The sequence below is a fragment of the Sturnira hondurensis genome, unplaced genomic scaffold, assembly GCF_014824575.4.
Source record: "Sturnira hondurensis isolate 20B ecotype Veracruz unplaced genomic scaffold, ASM1482457v3 Scaffold0015596, whole genome shotgun sequence".
In the NCBI taxonomy this organism is placed as follows: Eukaryota; Metazoa; Chordata; class Mammalia; order Chiroptera; family Phyllostomidae; genus Sturnira; species Sturnira hondurensis.
Genome location: NW_028088227.1, coordinates 24009545 through 24026565, shown reverse-complemented (window position 1 = coordinate 24026565; position 17021 = coordinate 24009545). Strand labels below are relative to the sequence as shown.

The 17021-nt window shown below is 51.4% G+C and overlaps 1 protein-coding gene across 19 annotated transcripts in view; it reads left to right on the top strand.

The window, feature by feature from the left end:
- Positions 1–17021, top strand: part of PCBP3 (poly(rC) binding protein 3) — a 217042-nt gene that overhangs the window by 178054 nt on the left and 21967 nt on the right. For 11 of the 19 annotated variants that reach the window (XM_037065185.1, XM_037065183.1, XM_037065184.1 and 8 more), the window contains 7 exons: positions 5550–5704; positions 8245–8268; positions 9235–9267; positions 9621–9737; positions 10724–10855; positions 11606–11734; positions 15118–15261. In XM_037065185.1, coding sequence (XP_036921080.1) covers positions 5550–5704; positions 8245–8268; positions 9235–9267; positions 9621–9737; positions 10724–10855; positions 11606–11734; positions 15118–15261 — 734 coding nt within the window. The remainder of the gene's footprint in view (positions 1–5549; positions 5705–8244; positions 8269–9234; positions 9268–9620; positions 9738–10723; positions 10856–11605; positions 11735–15117; positions 15262–17021) is intronic. The other 8 variants (XM_037065193.1, XM_037065190.1, XM_037065198.1 and 5 more) reach the window with 3 other exon arrangements.

The following is a 17021-nucleotide window of genomic DNA, read 5'->3' as shown; positions in this document are numbered from 1 at the left end:
TTTGTGATTTTGAACAGTCCATACCTTAGTCTCCCTGCTGTGTACTTGTGGCATTACTTTGAAATAGCTACAAATATTTATTGCTTTACGTGCCCCTTGGCCTTAGGGCACAGGTGTGGAAAGAACATTTAAGTACGTGGAGAGTTCATCTAGACACGGAATTACAATCTCACAAAATCTGCCTCTGTTCCCACTAATTCTCTCCAGCCCAGCATTAGAGGGCAACTCTTTGAAACCGGGGGCAGCCCTTACAAGTAAATGTACCATCTGAAGGCTACTGCTGCCCTGCCTGGGGGACTTGAGACCAGTTTCTCCCAGTGGATACTCTGGCTCTGGAGTCCCGCTCTCCAGCACTGCTCAGCACAGGAAACCAGGGGATATCAGGTTTGGATCATCGCATTATAGATCACACTGAATTGAATAAGGGTACTGTGGCTGCCATTGCGCTGCAGCCATGTGCCAGCCCACAGGATTGGAAAGAGCAGTGGGCTTGAAGAAGCGACTCAGTTGTCAGGTCTCCTTCATCTTGGTTCGCAAGAGTGCTGTTGGTGTGCTGCCCCCGGAAGACCAGGTCTGAGCCAAGCACTGCTGAGTACTTGCCCTGTGACCCCTAGCAAAAGAGCCCTTGTCCAGGTTGGCAGTGCCTGTGCTCTCCCAATTTGGTGTTCACCCTCTAGACCTAGACTCAGCAATGATGACAACATTTTGAAATCATTATTATAGCTAAACAATTGGAGATGTGGAAGCTAGAAGAAAAAAAAAGAACCCAGACGGATTCCTAGAGGTGAGAACTGCAGTCTGAAATAAACAGTATCCTGAGTGGGAGGAGCCACAGCTAAGCATCACATAGTAAATGTCAGTAAGCTCAAAGACAGAGAGGAAAGAGGTAGGAAAGCACGAACAGAGCATCAGTGAACTGTGGCACAACTGCAGGGAGCCAGTGTGTGTGTATTTGGAGGCCCTGAAAGTGGGGGAGTGGCAGGGGCAGAACATATATTTAGAAAAACAATGGCCACAATTTTCCAAATTTGATGAAAACTAAGGCACATGTCCAAGAAGCTCAGGGAAGCCCCAAGCACAAAAAATCACGAGAAAACTGTAACAGGGCACATCATAATTAAACTGCTCAAGCCGATGATTAGGAGAAGAACTCTTACGCCGGGGAAAAAGACATGTGACACACAGTGGAGCAGCGGTGAGACTCAGTGGATTCCTCTCTGGGGACAAGATGAGTGAGAAGGTGAGGACAGCACCTCTTCGGGACTGAAAGGAAAACTCTATCGACCTAGAATCCTCCACCAGGTGAAATGGCCATCAAAACTGAATTTGAAAAAAGGATTTTTCGGACAAATATGAGCTGAGAGAATCCGTCACCAGGAGACTTGCACTGCCAAGAATGCTAAGGGAAGTTCTTCAGGTAGCAGAAGAATGGCAGCAGGTAGGCGTCTGAATCCACCCTAAGGAGTGAAGAACGGGCAAGAATGAGGTATTTTCTTGTTAGGCAAATCCCTTTAGAAGATCATTGTTTAAACCAAAAATAGGGCTTATGACATAGGTAGAACTTAAGTGTATGATAGTAGCAGTGCCAGTGAGAGCGTAAGTGGGAGCAGACTGCTGAGGTTCCCTGATGGTGGTCGACAGCCTGGAACCTGCAGCACTCCATGTGAAGTGTCCAAGACCGATTCACGTTGTCCTGTAATGACGTAAACCCTAAAGCAACCACTGTAATAACAAAACAAAGCATTGGAACTAGCAAGTGGACAAAGGAGGTAAACTGGCATCATAAAATGCATGCATTTAATCCAAAAGATGGCAGAGGAAATAAACAATAGAGATGGAGAACAAAGAATAGACAGTAAAAACAGACAACAAATGGAATGATCAGTTTAAACTCAGCCATATCAGCAACCGCTGTAAATGGTCTAAATGGCCCATTAAAAGGCAGAGGTTATCAAATAAGATTTTTTTAAAAAAAGCAGGTCTAAGTTTATGCTGCCTGTAAGAAACTCAAATACACAGACACAAAGAAGTTAAAAGTAAAAGACGAAGAAGATAAACCATGCTAACACTAACCAAAAAAAAAAGCTGGTAAGACAAATCTGCCAGTTTGTAGAACACCCTTCTGACTTTTTGGGGTGACTGTGAACACAGGAGTCTGGCTGCTGCTGCCCCTGAAGTGGGAGCAAGGCCCTGGGCACTCTTGAGGTTGCCTAGGATGAGCAGGTGTCCTAGCATCTGGCAGGACAACCAGAGGATGACCCACACCCATTGAGAGGCCCAACTATCCTGGAGAAGTCACTTGCCCCATGCCACTCTCTGGCTGGCTCCGCTCGCCAGCTGGCACAGGGTGAATTCTTCAGGGTCAAGGGTACTGTGTCACAGGTGACCTTAACCACCTCCCTGGGCTGTTTCTTGTTCCCATCAGTCTGCAGAGAGCACTGTGACACGCACTGTGTGTGTGAGGAAGGAAGGCACTGGCCTCTGCAGCAGCTCGCTGGCCTGTGTGACTGATGGTAGTTGACAGCCTGGAGCCTGCAGCACCCCTGGCACTCGCTGACCTACTTTCTCCACCATGGGCTGGAAACATTTATATAACAGAAGGCCACAGGGCCCTGCTGTCCCCCTGACACAGGAGGAGGTTTTTCTAATGAAAATGAAGCAGGCTCCCCAACCTGGCACCTGGCAATCCAGTGTATGGGTACTGGGAATTTGGCCTTCCACATCCTGGAGTCAAAAGGGCTTGCTGCAGGGTGCCACACTTATATCTGGTGCCACACCAGTCACTGGAGCTAGAGCCTGTTTCCTTTCCAAGGTCTTTCCTCCAAGTGCCCGGGAGCACTGAACCTTTCACCAAAACTCTGGGGGACAGCAACGCTCTCTGTCTGTGCTCCTCCATCTGCAGCCCGTAGCCACATGAGGCTGTTCACTCAACACTTCAGTGTAGCTGGTGAACTTTTTACATTAACTACAAATAACCCCACACAGCTAGTGGCTACTGTGCTGGACAGTGAGGATAGAGGACATGCATATAGAAGGGTGATTTTTAGAATTCTCTTGCTGTATGTTATACCTTCATGTTAAAATCCTTGCTATTTAAATGTTCTAATTGTGAATAATTAGAACTAATAATTGGAGTGTGTTGAAGCTACCTATAAATACATTTTTAAATGTAAGTGCTTATTATTGCAGAAATGCATTAGTAGCTGTCAGTTTTGCCCATGCCCGTCAACCACCCGTGACTGCTCTTTGCAGGTGTCCGTTACATATTACATAGTGATGGGATGGGCTTTGATTCTGTGCTTTATTTTTTTTCCTTTTAGAATATTTTTAGCAGAAATAGTTTGATGAGGAAAAACAANACATTTTTAAATGTAAGTGCTTATTATTGCAGAAATGCATTAGTAGCTGTCAGTTTTGCCCATGCCCGTCAACCACCCGTGACTGCTCTTTGCAGGTGTCCGTTACATATTACATAGTGATGGGATGGGCTTTGATTCTGTGCTTTATTTTTTTTTCCTTTTAGACTATTTTTAGCAGAAATAGTTTGATGAGGAAAAACAACTTTTTGCCCCCCCCCAAAAAAAACCCTATAAGATTAGAGGAAAAGCTTGCCTTTTTAACCTTTAACCTGTGTGGACGGAACATCTCATCTTTACAATTTACATCATAGGGCCAATGTCCAGACAGCCCGGCGGGTGCGTGAGGACGCATGCAGGTTTCACAGCACTTTCGTTCCTGAAGGATTTAAGCAGCAGCCTAGGCAGTGTGACATTGTCATTATCGAAGGGACTAAATGTGGGGTAGTATGTGAGGAGCTCTTCCAGAGCCAGCCCTGGGTTCCCCTAGGGCTTCCAAAGCCTTGTCCTTCATTGTCCTGGCACACTCACGTATGCACCTGGGCAGGCTGTGGCTCCTGGAGCCTGACATGCCGCCATGTGTGGTTGGCTCAGGGCCTCTCCTAGGCCTGGACCCACACCAGGGGCCATCCAGAATCTTCCCCTGGCCAGCCCTTCTTCCCTCTCTGACCAATAAAGACACTCTGCTGTCAGATCCCTATGGCCCCCATCTCCAGCTCCCCTGCCTGCCTACCCACCCATTCTCTCCAAAACCAATGAACCCCCTGCTCCCATTGGGGCCACTTCCATCCTCATTTCTCCTCCTTTATGTGGGTCTCCCATGATGCTGTGATGTTTCTGCACCCATGTGTCCCTTAACCTGCTCATCATGCAATGTCCCTGTACACACCCCTCACCTCTCCACATCCTGCCATGTTCCGTTGCACGCAGACAGGTGGCTCTCCAGCACCCACCCCTTTTGCGCACTGCACAGACAGACAGGAGCCCAGACTGCCTGCTCCAACTCCAAGAAAGGCTATAAAAACACCACTCACATATACCCCTGCCCTCAGAGTGAGGTAGCAACTCCCAGCCCTAGAGGCAGGGTCAGGTGTACCCCACCCCCCAATATCTGGGCTGCACATGCCCAGTTCTCCTAGACCTCTCTTTGTCTGATCTGAGAGTCCCCTCCACACTGTCCACACCAGCCCTCAACTGACCTTGCCCAAATCCTCACAAGTGCCTGTCTTGGTTTTGTGTGGCCACTCCATACACTAGGGTCGGGGGTGACCTGTCCTCGGGATCCAGCCCAGAAGAGGACCTGGATCCTCCCCCAAGAAGGGGCTGCAGTCAGGAACCCCATGCAGACCTGGGTGGGGGGCTCAGCTCCCTGCTTGGACACTGTCCTCCGTGATTCACCCATTCAGGCCGAGTCCCGAGGACCTGAGCACCAGCACACAGCCTGGGGGCACATTGCACTCCTCCCTCCAGTCCTAGAGGCTCACTGCCCACAATCACTCCTTGCCTGTAACTCACAAAGTAGAGCCTTCATGTTGCCTTCACTAACCTCTGAGCCAGCTGTCTGCAGAAAGTAAACTGCAAACAGACCAATGAAATGGGGGTGCAAAACACTTTCTGAAAATTTATAAAGGGGCATGCTCAGCTCTGGGGCAGTTTAGTTGATAGACACAAAATCCACTTCTGAAGTGAGAATTACCAAGGTATCTCTACTCTAGATGTCAAGGGCACAGCAATACCTGGAATTTCCTGACTTTTAAGGGTAAAAAGTCAGAGTGATCCCCATGGCAGGAGGGTGGGGATCCTGGCATCAATGTGAGAGGAACGGGCAGCATTAAACTCTCAGCACCATGGGCACTCACTGGATGTGAGCGTCCACCTGGGACGCTCCGGAAGCTAAGAGATCTGTTTCTTTGTTACAGAGATGAAAACTGAGGTCAGAGGACTTGATAACCTGTGCTTGTCCTATAGTTACTGAGCAGTGGGGCTGGATCCATCCCTGGAGGGCTTTTCTGAGGCCCATCCCCCTACTGCCCTGTACCCCATGCCCCAGCAGGTCATTCCACTGAGGCCAAGGAAGCCTTTTCCTGAGCCTCTGCCTCTCATCAGCAGCCTCCTCCTCCCCCAGAGTCCAGGACATCCCTCACTGCATTGGCCATTGGTGTTCTCAGCAGCATCTGTGCCTTCTCTTTCCAGGTGACACCATCTGGGCCCCATCTATCCTTCCTCACGGCACCCTTGGCACCTTAACCTACCACCCCCAGCCGCATTTTGGAAGAAAGATGGAGTCCAAGGTCTCAGAAGGTGGCCTGAACGTGACCCTGACAATCCGCCTGCTAATGCATGGAAAGGTACAGAAGCACAAGCCCTGCCTTCGTCACTCTCCAAAGAAGGCATCAGACAGGCTGGGAGGGAGGGAGATCTCGCCCACTGCTGGGGACTCTGTTTTGTATTATGCATTCTAAAATTTTAAGTAATCTCAGACTTACAGAGCAGGAGCAGTCCAGCCTGAAGTACACTTCTCCTAGTACCATTTGAAACTAGTAAGTCGCAGATCTGATGTCCTGTCGCCGAGTACATTAGCATGTATATTCTACATGCTTGGGTGTTCTCCTCCATTACCACCTGCACCTGTCAAGTCAGGACAGTGATGCTGATCTGTTCTGGCCACCAGACCACAGATTCCATTGACTGTCCCAGTCATCCCTGCACTGCCCTTCCCAACAGGACACTCTGAGGTGGCCTCACACTGCATGTCCTTGTCATGTCTCCAGCCTCTTTCAACCTGGAGGACTTGCCCTGATCTTCCTTGGCCTCTCACCTTTGAACATTTCTCTCCAGTTTTCTGTAGAATGCCTCTCACATTGGCTTTCTCTGATGTTTCCTCACTGTTGGCAGGAAAATCACAGAAACTTTCCTATCAGGTGGTCCAGATTTCAGCATGTCCCATTACTGATCACCCAATCTGGGAAATATCTGCCAGGCATCTCCACCTAGAACTGCTTTTCTCCCACTGTTCCTAGGTAGTTCCTAGGGGAACATAGACACTATGGGGGTACATAGACACTATGTAAATACCCTATTTGTCAGCAGGCTTTCAGTGTATTCATTCATCCCCTTGCTCATTCATGTCTGCACAGGCTGACTCAGGGTTTGCCCTTTTATTCAATTATTCTCCATTCTGTCATTATTTATTTTGATGCTCATATTGTCCCTGACTTGGCCAGTGGGGGTCCCTCCATGCTGGCTCTATGTCCCCTTGACATGACCCATCATTTTTATAGCACTGCCTGGCTTCTGGCCCAAAACGCTGCTCATGACTGATCTGTGCTTCCCCTGCTGCAGTCATGGTATCAGCCGTTCCTTCAAAGAAGCCTGACGTATTCAAGGGGAGGATGGTGTTTGAGGCCCGTATTGGGGCACATAGGGTGGTCACTGCCTTTGGTCTATTTTGGGTCCCAGACAGAGATGGGAAACATACATGTGTGCCAGTGTGTATATGTGTGCATGTGTATGTGTGAATGTTGTGTTATAATACAAACATGCACATACACATTTGCATATTTATTTGCATATTGATTTTTCTAGATTGGGCCCTAGCAGTTTACACCCTAATTCCAATCCAATGGTACAGGGTCCATCCTAGCTTCCCCTCTGTCCACATTTGTGCTATAAGAAGCCTGATTCTCAGGATGTGTGTGGCCTCTGTCAGGGCTGGCAGAGGCTCTGCTCTTGTGCCTGTGGCTCTTCCCACCCTGTATTTCCAGAAAGGGGAGTGCTGACACCCAGAGCATCCCTTTCTTTGATGGAGAGATGACCAGCAGCCTTTCCTTTCCTCGGCTGGGGGTGGCATTTGGTCAAGGCTGTGGAAGCTGGGTGTGCACCATAGTAGGCAGTCTGTGGAGTCAGTTATGCAGCCCCTACCTCCAGCCTCAACTGCCCCAACAAGCACCAAACCCTGCCCATGGGAGGCGAAGTCCCTGACTGGCCTCCAAAGGGGTCACTGTCTCATGCCTAGTTGTCCTTTGCTGTCCCAGTCCCCAGTGCACATACATCCCTTCCCCTTAGCCTAGGCAGGGGTGTCCAACCTTTTGGCATCTCTGGGCCACACTGGAAGAAGTGTTGTCTTAGGCCACGCATTAAATACATTGTGATATGTATAATCACAGAAAAACCTCATAATGTTTTAAGTAAATTTATAATTTTGTGTTGGGCTGCACTGATAGCCATTCTGGGCTGCATGTGGCCCACAGGCTGCAGACTGGACACCCCTGGGAGTGGAAACGTAATTGCCGAGGTCTTTGTTTTGTGATACCAAGAAGTTTAATTTTGAAAGATGTCATTCGTGGTGGCTAGAAAGAGGCTGGTCCCACCTCTGTGAGATGCACAGTGGCACTGTGTGGGTCTCTCCAGGACAGAGAGGTGCTGTGATGAGCAGACCTGGCTGGGGCCACATGTCCAAACTGTCATGGGCTCCAGGCTTTAGAACTAGTTCAAGGGTGTCTTTGAATATTCTACCTTTTAAAAAAAGTGAAGTAGCAAAGGCAGTGCTAACTTTTCTGTATATCACAAAATTGAGGGAGATTCTGTTGTTCACCTGTTTCTTACAGGGTTTCCTTTCAGCCTTAAGTGTATAGGTGTGTCTCTTGACTTGCTTAGCTGGAAAGCAGCTGGCCGTTCCCCTCTGCTTGGCTGTCTGTCTGTCAGAGCAGGACCAGGGTCAGTGGTGGTCAGATGGGCACAGAGGGACTCTCCAGACACAGGCCTGCAAGCCCTCTTCTGACTGTCTAAATGCCCCTTCCTCACTCAGAACAGGTGGGTTCACAGTGTCTGTCATAGTTGCTTTCTCCTTCTGCCCTATGACATCAACTTTCTGTGATCTTTCTTACAGGAAGTTGGAAGCATCATCGGAAAGGTAATAATTAAGCAAACTGTCTGTCTCTGCCGGGGTCTCTGTTCTGTGGTTGGGGGAGAAGTGCCTGCAGGGCAGCAGCGTGCGTCTCTGTGCATTTGAGGATCCCAGAGGAATTCCAAGTCCCCTCCTCTCAAGACAAACCGCTATGGGGCTGGACTGAGGGCATCCTGTTTACTGGCTCCCAGCTGGTTGCTCAGCAGCCCTGCCTGCCTCCCGTTGCCCTGGTAGCCAGACCATCCTCCTGGGTGTGACAGCCCAGTAAGAGTTTCTTTACTTCCATTCCTCAGAGTGGTCATCTGCCTCTGTGAGTGGTAGTGAGTCTCTGCATTTCCATTCCAAAACAGAAGAAACATTCCGTGGGGAAAAGTCAGCATATTTGGAGCTTGTGCCTATGGGAGAAGTCAGCGGGGAGGCATTGTCCTCCCATTGGTCCATTCTGACCACCTCAGGATCCCTGGGGTCCCAAGTGGTCCCTGTGCAGTGGGGGCACCTCCAGTGCTCAAAGTTCAGCTTTTTCTACATATGCCTCAGGGTGTCCCCCTCTCCCCTCCCCCTTGTGGGCCTGGGCCTGGTTTGCCTATGATGAAGATGGGAACAGCTATGACCTGGGTGTATTCCTGTCTCTCTGGAGCAGGTGCCCTGGCCAAGTATGGTACGCAATCAGGTCCCCAGCTCCAAGCCCTTCTGCCTTCATAGCTACATACTCCTGGGTAAACACCTGGGTTTCCTCCTCTGTGGGCTCACATGTTGGGTGTGCTGAGGGCTCAGTGAGTCATGGAGTGTGTCAGGCTCTGGGCAGCACCTGGTAGTAGGAAGCCCTACCTCCTGAGGAGCTGCTGCCTGCTCACCCAGGGCACACTGAGGTTCTGGGGCTCCCGAGGTTCTGGCTGCTGCACTAAACCCTCTGTTTGCCTGTAGCGGACCCCTGAGTGACTCTTTTTCCTGTTGTCTAAATCTTTATTGCAGAAAGGAGAAACTGTGAAGAAGATGCGTGAAGAGGTGAGTTTGTGTGCATCAGCTGTGTACTGTCTTCAGTGGGCGGGAGGGCTGCTGTAGTCACTGCACTTGACTAGAGGCACCCAGCAGCACAGAGGCCCCTCCCTGACATGCAGATGCCTGCAGGGGCTGCCATGGGCACAGTGCATCCTTACTGGTCACTCAGGTCCTTTCTCTAATTAAAATTTCACTGTAGAAGGCAGTACTGGAGAGACCTTTACTGATTAGTGCCAAGCTTAGTCCACCAGTGGCCAATTGAATATGTTTGTATCAGTTGTTGGGGGAGAAGCCACCCATTACTGGCCCTGCAGGGTCAGCTTCAATCCAGTTTCTAGGGTTATTCAACTCCCTTCTAGAGTGGCGCCCGGATCAATATCTCGGAAGGAAACTGCCCAGAAAGAATCGTGACCATCACAGGCCCAACTGATGCCATCTTCAAGGCCTTTGCCATGATCGCCTACAAGTTTGAGGAGGTAAGATTCGCCCACTTGAGATAAGTGCTGGACAGGGCTGGTCCCAGCCTGTTCTCAGGCACCTCTTCCCCTACATCTGGACAAGGTCATGGCCTAGCCCACTCAAGACAACGTCTCTCAGCTCCTGTCCCCTCCTCCGCCTCTCAGGACTCTCCCTGCTCTGGTCCCCGTGGTGGTGGACCAGTGTCTCCCTTGTTTGGTCAGCAGGTGTGCTTGCCCATCTCACTGATGTGTCTGCAGGCCCTGACCGGCATGTGTGGGCCTCAGTCCTCTCGACAGCAGCTGGCCTGACCCCAGGTAGAGTAGTTTGGCCTCGGTGTGAACGGGTGAGGGGACACAGGTGGAGGAGTGAATCCCCTGTGGGGTCACATGAATGCCTGTGTACGTATGTCAGTGAGTCACATCTTAAAGTTTTTATGTGTTTCAAAACTTTTTAAATTATTTGGAGATACATTGAATGTATTCAGAGGATGATCAAGCTGGAGAATACATTTTTCTGTCAAAAATGTCACCCTCTCTGTCCAAACCCCCCCTGCTCTGCCAGGCCCTAAGGACAAATGTCAGGCTCTGAATCCAGGTACCCTCCAATCTGCGCCCTCCCCTGTCCATAGCAGCACCACGGCTGCCCTGGCACATGTCTTTGTGGGTCCCCTTCTGTCCGTCCCACCACTCTCCTTGTCCTTCTGAGCCTGACTTGGTCTTCAGGCTGCTGTAACCAGCCCAACCTGGCTGCCGTGCCCTCTCTCTGCACACTCAGCTATTTTCCTGGGCATGTGCTTGTTCATCTAGGAGTGCACGCATCTTCACACTGGGTCCTCTTCCCCATGGATTGGAGCTTCTCGGGGAAGGGCCCTTGCTGCTAGTCTGTTTAGCCTGTGTTCCCTGCCCCCTGGCTCATCAGGGGCTTGAAGCAGAGCCTCGCATCTGCATTCCTGGTGTTCACACACAGGCTGTCAGCCAACACACACACTTTCCTCCATCCCCAGGACATCATCAACTCCATGAGCAACAGCCCTGCCACCAGCAAGCCCCCAGTGACGCTGAGATTGGTGGTCCCAGCCAGCCAGTGTGGTTCCCTGATTGGCAAAGGTGGCTCCAAGATCAAGGAGATCAGGGAGGTAACAGGACCCTTCCCATCCTGGTGGGTGCTGAGCCACTGGGTGGATAAGGGGGCATGTGCACAGGTGCCAGGCACTGCATGTGTCTTGACTGGAGACGAGAAGGGGCCTCCTAGTACAGGGTGGATTGAGAACCCCGCCCCTGCCATGTGGCTCTGAGGCACAGAGGCCTTACACATGGGTCTGTGGTCTCTGCCCTCAGTTTTCTGGGAGAACAGGAGCCATCCCAGCTGGGATGGAGTTGGTAGGAACTGCGGACTCTATAGTCTCATGTTCTTTCATTTCGCAGAAAGCCTGATCCTTCCCTTCCAAAATGAGGGTGGCCACCTCATCTTTATTCTTTCAAGTGAATAGGTCACAAAGTTTAGGCTCATCTTGAATCCATCTTTCTCTGTGATCTAGAACTCCACAGAGGAGATAGAATTCCACATATTTGAAAAACGTGATTCCCTTTCTGTCTTTGTCTCCTGTGAATGCCTGCCCACCAATTAAAACACCTCCTAGGCAGGGATGCTCATCCTGCACCAGCTCTGTGCTGAGACACACAAGATCTGCCCACAGGGGCTCCCCAAGGGAACATGCGGAGGGCCTGGCTGCCCATGGAGGGAACAACATGGGGCTAATGTCAGGGTGGCTTCCTGGTACACTGTGCCCAAGGCAGACCCTCCGGAGAATCCAGGAAGTGCTGCTTCAGCATTCACTGCCCCCTCTTCTCTCTGCTGTGCCTCTTCCAACGTCTGGTTTCTCCAGTCCACAGGTGCCCAGGTCCAGGTGGCCGGGGACATGCTGCCCAACTCCACAGAGCGGGCAGTGACCATCTCAGGAACTCCCGACGCTATCATCCAGTGCGTCAAGCAGATCTGTGTGGTCATGCTGGAGGTACAGTCTCTGCGTCTGTGCTCATGGCCAGCCTGCCCTCGCTCCACGCTGGCTGTGGCTTCTTAGTGTTGGTGACAACAAAGGCTTTCGTGCTTTGGGGCCCTGAGGTTTCACAAGGTCAGGGCTGTGTAGGGGCCAGGTATCAGAAATATGACCCAGGTCACTGATCCAGGCCCAAAGTCACCTGAGTGGAAGCCATGCCAGCCACCGTGGAGGGACAGCACTGGTGTCTGCCACCTATCGGGGGTGGTCCATCATCTTCAATGGGCTGTCAGTGGAGAAGACATGTGGGGAGGCGTGTGCTCCTCCCTTTTTCCCTGGAACTGAGGTGGAGAGTTATTACTTGTGATATGAAGGGCCTTTACTAAAGTGCTGGGCCTCAAAAATGGTAGAAGAGATCTGCAGTGAAGACAGGTCTGTTCTGAAGACGAGTTTGCACCAGAGGGGATCTGCACTGGAGGGCGTCTGCGCTGGAGAAGGGGACCGGAGGGGGAAGGGTGCTTCCTCTGGGCGAGACTCCTTGCTCCGGACCTGCCGAAGGCATCTGAGAGCCCCATTGAGATACAAAGGACAGGATTTAGGAAAAGCACACGAAAATGCCCAAATTCTAAAGATGGAAAAGTAAATAAAAGGATTAAAAGCCAGCTGAACAAGACAAAGCCTCTCTTCAAATTTTTGGGAAAAAGCCTCAATATTTAAATTTCAGACAATACCCCAAATGCAACAACAATCACTGAAGCAGCCAATAGTTACCTGTCTTTCTTTAGGCTCAAATGCAGTCATCCTGGCTCAAATTCAAGGTTCCAGCAACTGTGCTGGCGGCCAGGCAGCGGGGGCCCGAGGATCTGCTTGAGTGACTGCCACAACCATCTCCCAGGGGAACCGATGCCCTGCTGGGCAACTGTGAGCGTATTGCCCTTTCATACTTGGCTTGGTATTAAAACCCATGTCCAACTCTTCAAAAAAATTGTATAGTTCTTGTTTTCCTGAAGTGTATTTCGGGAAGTAAAAAATGTTTTCCTAAATGTTGTTGTTCTCACGTTTCCCAACCACTGGTCGTCGCGACAGTTGGTGCTGCCCATGTTCCCTTCAGCCCCCAGTGAGGCCACATGAGCGGCAGCAATAGGCCTAGGACTCCTGAGTGCTGGCAGACTCCCGTCCGCTAAGCAGCGGTGGGTGCCTCAGGGTGGCGAAGAGTTATAACAGGTTCAGTATTGACACAGCTGCCCATGTCCCCAGTCAAGTGTCAGAACAGAACTTGTGGTCTGCTCAGAGCGCCTTCCAGGTGGTGTTGCCTGTGCCACGTTCATGGTCAGTCAGCCCCCCTGAGCAGTCTCAACCCTCCTTAACTGTGGGGCACCGTCGCCCCCCGCAGGCCATGACTGGAACTGCCCTGTGTCTTTCCTGATGGCTGGAGGCTTATGTGGTTGGTGAATGGTGAAGTACACAGGGCTAAAATCAAAGAAAGCATTGGACTGAGGTGATGCCTTCTTCTTGTCAGTGTCACAAAGCTCTTGAAGGTCAGGAGCAGCTGTACCACCTGGGGAGGAAAATTCATCACACCTGGAAACAGTCGGGTCCACTTCTCAGTGAAGAATAACTACACAAACAAAGCAGAAGACAAAAGGACTCCCAGGCATGGCTATGGGGGGCCTCACACCTTTGAAATTGCCACCTAGAAGGTTGCCCCTTAGTGCGGGCAAGTTGGATGGGGCCCTGGGTAACAAACCATGCACAGCAGCACCTGCTCCAGGGGGAAGCCGGACAGGAGGCTGTACTCGGAGGGCCTCTCCTTCATCAGAGGAAGCTGGAAATCAGGAATCCTGTCATCCTTGGCAACATGGCCTGGCAGTACTCAGTGCTGGGATTGCTGATGCTGCCATTGATGGGGTCAGAGGGCACTATGGAGTCGGGGGGAAGGAATGGGCTGAGTCTCATGGTACAGATGCCTGGCTCAGGGACAGGGGCAGCAGCCAGGCTGAGCCCTCTCCTTGAAGCGTGAAAACGGTCACTTGTTCACTCTTGGTTTAGTCATGGTTCTTCCACAGTGAGCCCTGAGTCCAGTCTGAGACCATAGTGAACCCCAGTTTGTACAGAAACATTTCTAGAGGCATTCAGTCATAACTGCAGAAATACTGAACCCCAGACACCAGTCGCAGTCAGCTCATAGACCCTCTTGGTACCCCTTCGACATTATGGTGAGGTCTCATAGTATGACCAGGATCACACAGCGTGGCCAAAGTCAAACAGCACAGCCAAGGACACCCAGCATAGCCAAGTTTGCACAATCTGTTCAAGGTTTCATGATGGGCTGCGGAATTGAAGGTGGCCTGGGCTGCAGAATTAAAGCTGCTGCCTATTCTGCTGTCCCCACATGACTGTGTGTGACTGTGTGTCTTGGGTGGGGACACTCTGATGTCATACCCACCTGGCCAGGTTGTGGGCCAGACCTCCAGAACTGCCAATAGGGCAGGCCTCCCTGGCCCCCACCATCTGCCTCTGGCTACTGACTCGATTACCGGGCCTGGCCTGTGGCCTCTGCAACAAGGGCGGACTACCCACCAGGAGAACTCGGAGGGCCTGAGTGCCTCTGACCCAGGAGTTAGGTCAACTTTATGAGAATCTGGCAGACTTCGGATACTTGAGAAGATCATTCGCCAGAAGATAAGAATCCTATACTTTTGGACACAAAGTAATCAAAGGAAATTATAGCAAAGCTCATCATGACTGTAGAATATTTAATTTGGACTCTAAGCCTTTTGTTCTTTTAAAAGGCTCCTTTTCTAAATAGTGAAACTGGATGTTTCTAACTTTGCTGTGATTATGTCAACTGGACATCACCACGGGCTAAGCAAGGCCTTGGGACACAGGGCCTGAAGCACCCATAGCGGAGCTACACACAGCCCAGCTTCCAGAGGATCCAAGAGAAAGGGACAGTTTCTCTCTCAGGACAACTCCAGGCTAACACATGTGTGGAGCAATAGTGCTCAGGCCTGAGGCGACCATCTGGCTGTCTGCCCAGTGTGTGGGGTCCTACAGGCAAAGACAGGGTCACATCTTTCCTTTATTCCCCATTCTCAAACCCACACTGCCCACCATACTGCTGGGGTGATTGTCACCTATGTGGATGCAATTAGGGCAGTGGTTAAGAGGGGAGAAGTGACCCCCCTGGAAGAGACTGAGGTGGTAAGGGCATGGTTTCAGGCAGGCATCCTTCCCCCATGGGGAGTCCCCCCACCCCTCTGGTGCTGCTGGCCCAGGGGGTTGGGGCAGACTAGGGTAGCAAGGTGGGTGGGCTCGGGAAGGAGGCCTCCCCACCCTCATGACTGTCACGCTGTGAGGCTGTCTAACGTTCTCTCTCCCTCTCCTGTCCCTTTTCCTAGTCCCCACCGAAAGGTGCCACCATTCCCTACCGCCCAAAGCCCGCCTCCACCCCTGTCATTTTTGCAGGTGGTCAGGTAAGAGCCGACCCGCTCGCGGCCTCCACTGCCAACCTCAGCCTTTTACTGCAGCCCCCGCCGCTGCCCGTTAGTGCACTCAGGTTTTCTCCCTTCTCACGTGCACGTCTCCTGCCCCCCAAGCGCTGGATGCAGAGCTCTCTCGGCCCACTGCCAGGCTCCGGGGTGGGCAGTGGGGTGAACGTGGTGGGCTGCTGCATGAGAAAGGCCAGGCTAGGAGGTGTCCAACAGACAGAAAGGGCCAAGGTGGGCACCCTGTGGAATCTGGGCCCCAGAAACATCTTCTCCCTGACCTGGCACAGGAGGACCACGGGTCCACGCTCCCACCAGTTCTCCCTGGGCTGCACCTGCTCATACCTAGTCCTCAAGTGTTTTTAAGAAGCTCAGGTAGGAGGGCCAGGATTATTACAGGTGACCTTTATGGCTACCAGCTGAAACGGCTAGGACTATAAGAGCTAGAGTCCCATTTTTCCGTGAAACACACATTCCCAACTTCCCACCGAGGCATTCCTAAGAGCCTGCGAGGGAAGGGTCATGCCTCTGAGGAAGGGAAAGATGCTCAACTGGAGGAGAGCCTTCTCGGTCACAGCAGTCCAGAAGTATTCACTTCACACGCCTGTCGTTATGGCCTAGCCACTGCCCTCTTTGCTCTTCTACCAGGAAGGGGCTCAGGAGGCCAGGGGTCACAGAAAAATTTTATGCAATGGCAGCAGTTAACTTAGTAGGGCCTAGAGAGAGCGAGGAGAGAGGGAGCTGTGCCCAGAGGCATGCCCAGCATCTCAGTTTGTCCAGCCACAGCAAATGGTGGGATTTTGAAGATGCCTGGCCAGTGGTGCCTGGAGGAGCTCTGTGTCCAGTCGGCAGTGATGTGTGTCTGTTCAAAGGAGAGTTAAGACAGAGACTTTCCAGAGGTGATCCAGGTCAGGGGAGAACAGCCATGGTGTTTTACTTTATCATTAAAAGAGGAAGGAAAGAGGCACATAACAAATTTCTCCATTTTTTCTCCTCTACATAAGGGAATCTTCAGAATTGACTCCCATGTCAGGTGAAAGATGGGGCTTGTGTTTCTACATCTTTAGTAGCATTTGAGGGACACAACAGCTCCCCTGTGGTTCTCCCAGCTTCCCCATCCAGATGCGGCAGACCCCCCTGGGTGTACGTATTTGGGGTGTCTCTGTTTCCCCCAGCCTGACTCACACTAAGTCTCCCAACACCTCTGACCTTTGCCAGGAGGCTTCACGCTCATACATCTTCCACATCAGCCATGGGCAGGAAAGGGAGGCCCATAGGCCAGGACCTGAGGGCTCATGGCTGCTCCTCTCTTCTCACCAACCTCAGAGAGCAGGGTGGAGGGGGTGTCACAGTGGGCCTTGTTCTGAAGTCTGTTTCCTTTTCCCCCGACAGTCGTGATTAGCTAGCAGGTTAGTTACCTGTGTGGTCTTGACTCTAAGCTCTAAGGTGGGAACAAACCAGTGACCATACCACTCAGTGAAGTGTGGAACTTGATTCAAAAAGGAGGCTCATTAATATTAACACAGACAGGGGCCCATGGCTGGGCTGAGCTGTGCTCAGCACCCTGCCATCCACCTCATCTCCCTATCTGTAAGGCAGGGCAGTGGGCCCACCTCTAAGTCACCAACATGGGCACCTGTCCCGAGGTGATCACCAGGCTGTCAGCATCATAACCCAGTGCCTATGCCTTTGGGACAGTCCAGGCCAGCCAATGGCTAGTCTTGGTCATCTTTGGGGGCCAAAGTCACATGAGACAGAGTCACCAGTGCACTGCAGGTAACCAGGCAGAGGAGCCACAGTACAGACTCAGAAATGAG